Here is a 10,214-nt window from a genome sequence, read left to right as displayed (position 1 = left end):
AATACCTTTATTCTACAGTTAGATTGTTAGTATGGATATAGACCAGGGGTGTCAAACTCATTTTAGATCGGGGGCCACATGGAGAAAAATCTACTCCCAAGTGGGCAGGACTGGTAAAATCACGGCACGATAACATAAAAATAAAGACAACTTCAGATTGTTGTCTTTGTTTGAAAATAGAACAAGCACATTCTAAAAATGTACAAATCATAATGTTGTTGGGTTTTTTACACTTACATGTTGCGGTTAATAGTATTCTATCTTTATTCAAATTACAGTTTGTTATTTATGTAGTTTGATCATTTTCCACGACTGATGTACTTAAACATTGTGTGGTTTATTTTGTACATATGTAGCATCATCTACAAAGATACAAAGAATTGCCATTGCGACATCCAGTGGACACATTTAGAACAGCTGTTTCTTTCATTCAAAAATTTCAGATTAATTTTTATACTAAGTAAACTCATCCCGCGGGCCGGATAAAACCTGTTTGCGGGCCTGATCCGGCCCTCGGGCCGTACGTTTGACACCCCTGATATAGACTTTTATATAACAAGCTACATATTTAATGAAAGATAATTACTGTAATTTTACAAGAATTTGAAAGCAATTTTAGAAAACAGAAAATGCTATGTATAATTCATTTGGTATTTTTCTGTAGAAAAAAATAGAAATATACATAGTTTGTCATTACTGGCATATTACTTAAAATAACAGGGGGATTGTTTATTTACAGATAATGTCTTCAATTCTATAGTTTTATAAACTGTTTAAAAAAAATAGAAAAATTACAGTAGAAATTTAGAGTAAATTAACCATAAAAATAGGATTTTTTTTTTACAGTGTACATAAATCACTTTACGGAAACAAATGTCCAACTGGCAAAAAGGAGAGGACTTAAAGAGGCGCCTTGTTGTATGTTTGCTCCCAAGGTTAATGGTGGAGCAGCCACACCCTAAGTTGTGTGTGTGTGTGTATTATTGGCCACTTAGCATTGCACTGGTTGGTTGTGGGTTGCACTGTGGGCGTGGTGTTGTCATTATAGTAAGCTCATACAGCTGTGGTGCGGGTGGCATGGATAACGTCGGCGGGGTGGACAGGGGGAGAAACTTTTTTGGTGACCGTCGTCATCTTTAAACAATATTCTACACTCGTTACAGCCTTCACCGTCATGTTGGCCTACTGGTTATTCCGTCATCTTCATCATTCACCATGCAAAGTAAGTGGCTGTTTACTATCACGTATGGAGCGATAAGCACCCCGCTAGAAAATACGGTCAGTCGGATGTGTCGTCAATGTCATCCAACCCCTTTGAATCAGCCTTCCGCCGCGTCGAAGGAACTAAGGACCTGCCAATGTGTTCACAGGGGCCCAAGTTCCTCTCTACAACAGGAGCACTCTACTGTTTCTAGAAATTGGTGAAAAATGTTTGTCCTTCAAGTTAAAGTTAAAGTACCAATGAATGTCACACACACACACACACGAGGCGAGATTATTCTCTGCATTTGACCCATCACCCTTGATCACCCCCTGGGAGGTGAGTGGAGCAGTGAGCAGCAGCGGTGGCCACGCCCGGGAATCATTTAAGGTGATTCAACCCCCACACTGCAAAAACTGAAATCTAAGTAAGATTAAATATCTCAAATAAGGGTGATATTTGCTTATTTTCTGTCTGATAAGATAATTCTTCTCACTAAGTATTATCTATCTAAGCAGATTTTATGTTAGAGTGTTTTACTTGTTTTAAGGGTTTTGGTCCTAAATGATCTCAGTAAGATATTACAGCTTGTTGCTGAGATTTTATGACCTATGTTGAGTAAAACATGCTTGAAACTAGAACAGGGGTGTCAAACTCATTTTAGATGGGGGGCCAAATGGAGAAAAATGTACTCCCAAGTGGGCCGGACTTGTAAAATCATGGCACAATAACTTAAAAATAAAGACCACTTCAGATTGTTTGTTTTGTTTAAAAATAGAACAAGCACATTCTGAAAATGTGCAAATCATAATGGTATTTTTTTTACACTTACATGTTGCGGTTAATAGTATTCTATCGTTATTTGTCGTTATTTATATTTTCTGAATAAATTATGTGAAAATGTTTATCAGTCAACTCATTGGCTTTAATATTTTAATCCATCAAGATTAAAAAAATGATATCAAATTCAAATTACAGTATGTTATTTATGTAATTTGATCATTTTCCTTGACTGATGTACTAACATCATGTGGTTTATTTTGTACATATCTAGCATCATCTACAAAGAATTGCTATTGCGATATATTTAGAACAGCTGATTATTTCATTCACAAATTTCAGGTTAATTTTTATACTCATCCCACGGGCCGTGTAAAACCTGTTCGCGGGCCTGATCCGGCCCTCGGGCCGTACGTTTGACATCCCTGAACTAGAATATCAACTGATGCAAAGCTGTGTCATCAACACTCACAAGTATAAAACTACTTTTTTAAAGTAATCATTTCTTATTTCGAGCATAAAAAAAAAAATCATCATGCCGAGCGCATATCATTATGTCAAGATAATGGCACTAGCATTTACTTAATTTAAGAATACTTTTCAACATATTGAGCAAAAAGGTCTCTTTTTTTCTTTTTCTACCAAGAAAAGTGCACTTGTTATTAGTGAGAATATACTTATTTGAAGGTATTTTTGGGTTCATTGAGGTTAGCTCATTTTACTTGTTTTGGAAAGTCTTGACAAGCCGAATTTTCTTGTTCTATTGGCAGATAATTTTGCTTAGTTCAAATAAAATACCCCTAATTTTTGTATATTTTGTTTTTGTTTTTGAACACTGACTTTTTGCAGTGCAATTCCAACCCTTGATGCTGAGTGCCAAGCAGGGAGGTAATGGGTCCCATTTTTATAGTCTTTGGTAGGTTTTGAACCGACCTCAACATGGTGTCGGATGTGGCCCCCAGGCGGCCGGTTAAAAAACGCCCTTCCCTAATGTTCCACCTTTATAAGTCAGATTGACCAAAAAATCTATCCCACAGCTTGAAGCGCTCTACAAAAAATAGACCCCACTGTAACTTCGGGTGTTTCACAGAATCAACCCAGAATTTGATTGGCACCTTTAGCGGACGGACAGACACGTGTGGAAAATTGGTTGAAAAACATTGCCGTAATAGATAGGGGTCAATGCGATATCATCAAAAATCCGGCTTGCAGCTAAAATCTCCGATAAAAGCTCTCTGATGCCAGCAGTCCTGCTTGTACAAAGCTGGACAGCTCGTTAACCTCTAAACGTCCTTCAAGGTTGGTCTTTTATTGTATTTTAGTCAAGTTTTTTACAAAAGGTAAACATGCTAGGCTGTAGGCTACTAGGAACTAGCAGCTACACAACAGCTAAGCACACAGTTGCACGCAAGCTAGACCAGGGGTCCCCAAACTACGGCCTTGCCAGCGTCCCAAACGGGCCCCTTTAAAAAAGTAAAAACATTTATTTTATTTTATTTATATTTTTTATTTTTAAATGTGTCTTTTCTAATCCATTTTCTACCACTTGTTACTCTCGGTGTCTCCTAGCCGCTCTAAAAATGCATTTTTCCATCAATAACGTGACATCAAGTGCACACTCTTTCAGTCGTTTAGTGCGTGAGTAATATATATATATATATATATATATATATATATATATATATATATATATATATATATATATATATATATATATATATATGTATATGTATATATATATGTATATATATATATATATGTATGTGTATGTGTATGTGTGTGTGTGTGTGTGTGTGTGTATGTATATATGTATATATATATATATATACACACACACACACACACAGCCCGGCCCCCGACCAAATTGTTTAAACCCAACGCGGCCCCTGAGTCAAAAAGTTTGGGGACACCTGACCTAGACAAACGTAATTGCACAATATTGTAGTCTAAAACAGCACAATTGCAAATATAAACAAGTATCAAATTATTATGGTTGCTTTTTACTTACACATACAAAGTCTCCCAGGCAGAAGAGTATTGGAAAGTATCCAGTAACAAACGTGTCTGCATCATTCCACTTTGTTTCCAGACGGTTAATTATAAATCAAACCATTCTCTGTTTGATTAATTTCACTTGATCAATCCTTTTCTAATATTCCACACAACAAAGTAATAAAAAAGTATGTATTATTCGTGTTCATATCGCATCGGATCAATCTCGGTATCAGCCAATACTAAAGGCTCTAACATCGGCGTTGTATCGGAAGCGGAAAAAGTTGTGTCCGAACTGTAGTTACTGACAGTGGTTTTCTAAAGTGTTCCTGAGCCCATGTGGTGATATCCTTTACACACCAATGTCGATTTTTGATGCAGTACTGCCTAAGGGATCGAATGTCACGGGCATTCAATGTTGGTTTTCAGCCTTGCTGCTTACGTGCAGTGATTTCATCCAGATTCTCTGATAAAATTACTGATGATATTACAGACCGTAGATGGTGAAATCCCTAAATTATTTGCAATAGCTAGTCGAGGAATGTTGTTCTTAAACAATTTGCTCAGGTATTTGTTCACAAAATGTCGACCCTCCCCCCATCCTTGTTTGTGAGAGACTGAGCATTTCATGGAAGCTGCTCCTATACCCAATCATGGAACCCGCCTGTTCCCAATTAGCCTGTTCACCTGTGGGATTTTCCAAACAAGTGTTTGATGAGAATTCCTCAACTTTCTTAGTCTTTTTTGCCACTTGTGCCAGCTTTTTTGAAACATTTTGCAGGCATCAAATTCCAAATGAGCTAATATTTGCAAAAATAACAATTTACCAGTTCGAACATTAAATGTCTTGTCTTTGCAGTCTATTCAATTGAATATAAGTTGAAAAGGATTTGTAAATCATTGTATTCTGTTTTTATTTACCATTTACACAACGTGCCAACTTCGCTGGTTTTGGGTTTTGTAGTTTTCGCTGTACATTTTAAGATGTGTAGCAAAGCCTGATATGTAAATTGGGGAAGGGGGATCTAGCTCGGAGAGGATTTTGAGACTGAATCATGTCCATGAGGAAATATTTTACCTTTAAGCTTCTTACAGACGTGTAGTGCAGCCTACTTTTTTAAAAAAATTTTAATGCCCCGCGAAGTGGTAGGTGTATAAAAAGGGATGGGATCTACTTACTAGCTCCAGCGCAGGATTTTCTATAGTCATGGCCTCTTTAAAACCTTGGATAACTGACGGTTTGACCGCCTTTTCTCTGGAAAGTGGATCAAACAAGTGAGGGAGATTGTTAGATTGTTCTCAGGTTTGTTCTCTCTATGTCCACTACTTGCTGTCCATATCCTACCCCCCCCCCCGCCCCCTCCACACCCCTGATTGTAAATAATGTAAATAATTCAATGTGATTATCTTGTGTGATGACTGTATTATGATGATAGTATATATGATAGTATATATCTGTATCATGAATCAATTTAAGTGGACCCCGACTTAAACAAGTTGAAAGACTTATTCGGGTGTTACCATTTAGTGGTCAATTGTACGGAATATGTACTTCACTGGGCAACCTACTAATAAAAGTCTCAATCAATCAATCAATCTTACTACGTCATTAGAAAGTCTGTTTTGCATATTAGGAGGCGCCATGCATGATGCGCCTAAACACAATTGTATTATTTTATTTCCAGCACTGCATGCAGAATCCCACCTCCTCTTTCCCCTCATTCCTGTTAATATAGTCTCTCTCTCTCTCTCTCTCTCTCTCTCTCTCTCTCTCTCTCTCTCTCTCTCTCTCTCTTTCTCCCGACCCCCCCGCCTCTCTGAGAATCATCCTTCTCGCCTCACATCGGCGTCCGGATCCACTTGCGCTTGCAGCCTCTCTCCACCTCTATTCCTCTGCTGCACACACACTTTCACACACTCACACCCGCGCACACACACATGCACGCACACTATCACCCCTCTTTCTCCCAGGGCGGACTTATGGAGCCCCGAAGATGAAGAGATAATGCTGGAGGAGCCTCAGTGGCAATTTTCTCCCCTGACATAAACCCCCCCAACCCCCCCGGACCCCCCCAAAATTAAACTCAGGCAATGTTGATGCAACAGCACGTTTTTTGTCCGCGCGGTCCAGAATCGGAGCGTTTCGGCAGGATTTGAGTTCCGGCGCTCTCCTGGAGCTTCTAGACACTGAAGGATGCTCGCTTCTGAAGGCGATCAGGAATATTCCAACTATTGCTCTTTTCGGACTGATCACACTTTGAGGGATGTCGGGGCGATGAGTCGTCGTCTCCTGCTGGACTTCTTGAACTAGACTTCAGGTTACCTTAGCAGCCGACTGGGGAGTTCCCATGTTTTATTTTGGAGCCGGCGAGGAGATTCTACTCATGCTTTTCTGACTTGCCCGAGCCAAAACATTTTTGGCGTCTGACTAAGAGGTAAGGCTGCTTTGATTCGTGGGGGATTTTTTTGTCCCATCGGAATCGTCAGAGACGGCGTGCTCTGCGTGATTAGTCATGACTGGCGCCGCTCCGTCCTGCTTGTTATGCATGATTCAGGGTTTGTAGCAATGAGCATCAGTGTGTGTGTCTCTGCTCGCCATCCTCAGGCAGCTGACAAGGCGAGAGGTGTCGGGCTTGCCAGTGGATTGTGGCTCCGCCGCTTCGGTCTCCACTGCGGTCTGTCGGAGGCAGGAGTCGATACTTAAGCTATGCAAGTTGAGAGTCTCAAAACTATATTTGCTGCTGATTATCGATGCTGCTTTTTGAGAACAAGGATCACCTTTATTGTCACCGATCTGGATCTAGGTTGTAGGTCAGCGTCTTGGTCCATGAAGATTCCATATGTGGGCGAAGTGTCTAGCTTAGGATTGGGAGATAGGAAGCGGGATTCAAAGATCGCCGTTTTTTTTATTTATTTTTTTGTCCTTGACATGGGCTATACACCTAGGCTCCGCCCCGGGAATGACGCCATACCGGCCCCTCCAGTTCAGTTCAAAAGTTGGGAGACAAACATTTTGGCAGCAGATTCCTAAAAACAGAGTGCTTCTGTTGTATTGAGCAGTGTTTTTCAACCACTAGTGTGCCATGAGATACAGTCTGGTGTGCCGTGGGAGATTATGTAATTTCACCTATTTGGGTTAAAAATATTTTATGCCAACCAGTAAATATAATCTGCAAATAAAGTGCCGTTATTGAGTGTCGGTGCTGTCTAGAGCTCGGCAGAGTAACCGTGTTGTACTCTTCCGTATCAGTAGGTGGAAGCTTTGTAAACATCGTATCTAATGCTTAAACCAAAAATAAACAAAAGGCGAGTGCCCTTAAAAAAAAGGCATTGACGCTTAGGTATGGCTATGGAAAATTCAACTAAAACTGAACTGGCAAAGTAAACAAAAACAGAATGCTGGACGACAGCAAAGACTTACAGCGTGTGGAGCAGACGGCGTTCACAAAGTAGGAAGACATGAAACTGCTACAGGAAAATACCAACAAAACAGGAAAAGCCACCAAAATAGGAGGCGTGATGTGACAGGTCGTGACAGTACACCTACTTTGAGACAAGAGCTATAGTGATGCATGGTTGGTTATGGTTTGAATTAATATCCTACAATTGCAACAATGACTTTTTACTGTCAATATCAACTACCGAGTTTACAATTTTAATGTTTTCTGCTGGTGGTGTGCCTCCGCATTTTTTCAATGAACAAAAATGTGCCTTGGCTCCAAAAAGGTTGAAAAACACTGGCATACAGGAACTCGGACACCTTGGCAGATCCTTGCATTGACATTTTAACCTCGCTAGCAAAGTTGTGATTTACAAATGCGAACCGTTCCTTTCGGCACCCTTTTAAGTCTTTCTTTTTCGCAGTTACTTTTTTTTTTGTAATGTGATTTATTAAAGTGTTACTGTAGCTTGTTTACTTCAGATGTAGTCAACGGTCTTTAGTTGTACGAGTGGTGTTCCTCAAGTTTCCATTTTAGGTCCTCTATTTTTCATTACGTGAGCTATTCAACCGCGAGTCCCGTTCAAAAAACTTGTCAGAGACTTACATTTTTCGCAGCAAAATGCTAAAAACCAGAGAGTGCTCCTTTTCTATTGCTTGTATTCCGACGTGAAAACCAGTGGTGGTCAACCAATCCATGATGGCTGTTGTGCAGAAAAACAGAGTGTGAACGCTCTGAGTACGCAAGAGGTATAGATCTTCCTGCAAAAAGCCGATGCAAGTAAAAAAAAAAAATCTAACTGTGCAATGGAACCGATACCTATACTTTATCAAAAATGATAATGATATCAAGGACTATCAGTCAGTGGAAGACTTAGACAAACTTTATTGATCCACAAGGGAAATTGTTCCAAGACATATCGAACGAATATATATATATATATATATATATATATATATATATATATATATATATATATATATATATATATATATATATATATATATATATATATATATATATATATATGTCTTAATTAGATTATCCAAAAAAAATAGTGCTCGATACCGTGGTAGAGCGTAATATGTATGTGTGGGAAAAAATCACAAGACTATTTCATCTCTACAGGCCTGTTTCATGAGGGGTTTTCCTCATGAAAACCCCTCATGAAAATAGAGATGAAATAGTCTTGTGATTTTTTCCCACACATATATGTGTATATATATATATATATATATATATATATATATATATATATATATATATATATATATATATATATATATATATATATACGGACATCATTGTACATGACAGAACATATGGAAACTTGGAAAATCATGGAGGTCTGAAACTTCTTTGTGTCTAACTGGGTCAAGGAAATTGGTATCAAGACTCTCCCGGATAAATATGCTAAGTTTTTGCTCGGGTAAGGTTGCATTTCATGATTTAACTTTGCATGTTTGTTGCTGTTATCAAAATATAATTATAAATGTCAACATTGTGTATGTGCTGAAAGCTTCATTTATGATTGTTGCCTTTGGTAAAAGCTTAACTCTCTTGGGTTTTGATCACATTTGCTCTCTTTTATTTAGACTGACCGAGTTGGTGCTTTAAAATACACTCGTAGGTAACATGTCTTAAGAAATACAAACAATATCAAGATAAAAACTTAAATGGGAAATAATAACAGTTAAAAGTATATCAAACAAACCTTCAACAAAGTGATCACTGCATACTCATTTGTGTGCCATTTTTCTTGTTGTTTTTCGTAAAATCTTGCGCTCTCGAAGAACTCTGAAGAAACGTTTATCCTTTTCGCGATTGGAACGACTTGCACGGCAGAAAACGACGCAAGCGAAGAGGAAGACTAAATGCCGACTATTACCCATTGAAAAACAGACGCTGGCTGTCAAAACTTGTGATCTGCATAATTTAGCCGTTCTTTTAAGTCCATTTAAGTGGGCCGATCAACAGGTGGCCCGCGAGTTCGGTTCACGCAGGTTTTTTTGCAGCAGATTCTTAAAAACACTAGAGTGCTGTTGAAGTGAATTAATTAATTCATATTATATTCTACATAAGGTGAATGTTTATATTCATCTTGGAGAAAGCAAATCACCAGGTTTAAGTAAATAATAGTTGAGCCCATAATAAATTAAGGAGCCTGAGTTGGGCTTTCGCATATGGACTGGAGTTAGCTCTCTCACAAGAAGAGGCAATAAATTCAGACTTCGGAATGCAAAAGTGATAGCTCTGTCCTGGAGGAGAGACTCCTTGTCTATCTACATTTCAGTTCCAACATATAGAGGTTGTTTTCCGGTCACTTACACATGAGTATCTCCTTACATCAGGGGTCACCAACCTTTTTGAAACCAAGAGCTACTTCTTGGGTACTGATTAATGCGAAGGGCTACCAGTTTGATACACACTTAAATAAATTGCCAGAAATAGCCAATTTGCTCAATTTACCTTTAACTCTGTTATTATTAATAATTAATGATATTTATCTTTGTGGAAACACTGATCATCTTAATGATTTCTCACAATAAATGATAAACAGATAAATATCAATATGCAACACTTTATTTTTATATTTTCTCTTAGTGCACATTTTTCAAATTGAACATTTTCAAATGATCACTTCTAAGACAGTCTTGTGAAATCACAATATCCCATTTTAACTAGCTAGCCACTAACATTTTTTAACAAATCATGAATTACTTTGCGCCATGTTTGTACAAATAATAACTCATGTAAAATACAAAAGTCAACTCTCAAATTTTTAAATAAATCATGTCACA

The 10,214-nt window shown here is 38.2% G+C and overlaps 1 protein-coding gene across 1 annotated transcript in view; it reads left to right on the top strand.

Moving 5' to 3' along the window:
- The first annotated feature begins 1,075 nt into the window (after positions 1 to 1,075).
- The window catches only part of sgcd (sarcoglycan, delta (dystrophin-associated glycoprotein)), a 523,297-nt gene continuing 514,158 nt past the window's right edge, over positions 1,076 to 10,214 (top strand). The window contains exon 1 of the mRNA XM_062048870.1: positions 1,076 to 1,222. Coding sequence (XP_061904854.1) covers positions 1,175 to 1,222 — 48 coding nt within the window. The 5' untranslated portion in view covers positions 1,076 to 1,174. The remainder of the gene's footprint in view (positions 1,223 to 10,214) is intronic.

The sequence above is a fragment of the Entelurus aequoreus genome, linkage group LG05 (assembly GCF_033978785.1).
Source record: "Entelurus aequoreus isolate RoL-2023_Sb linkage group LG05, RoL_Eaeq_v1.1, whole genome shotgun sequence".
NCBI lineage: Eukaryota > Metazoa > Chordata > Actinopteri > Syngnathiformes > Syngnathidae > Entelurus > Entelurus aequoreus.
This window is presented reverse-complemented; position numbering and strand designations above follow the sequence as displayed.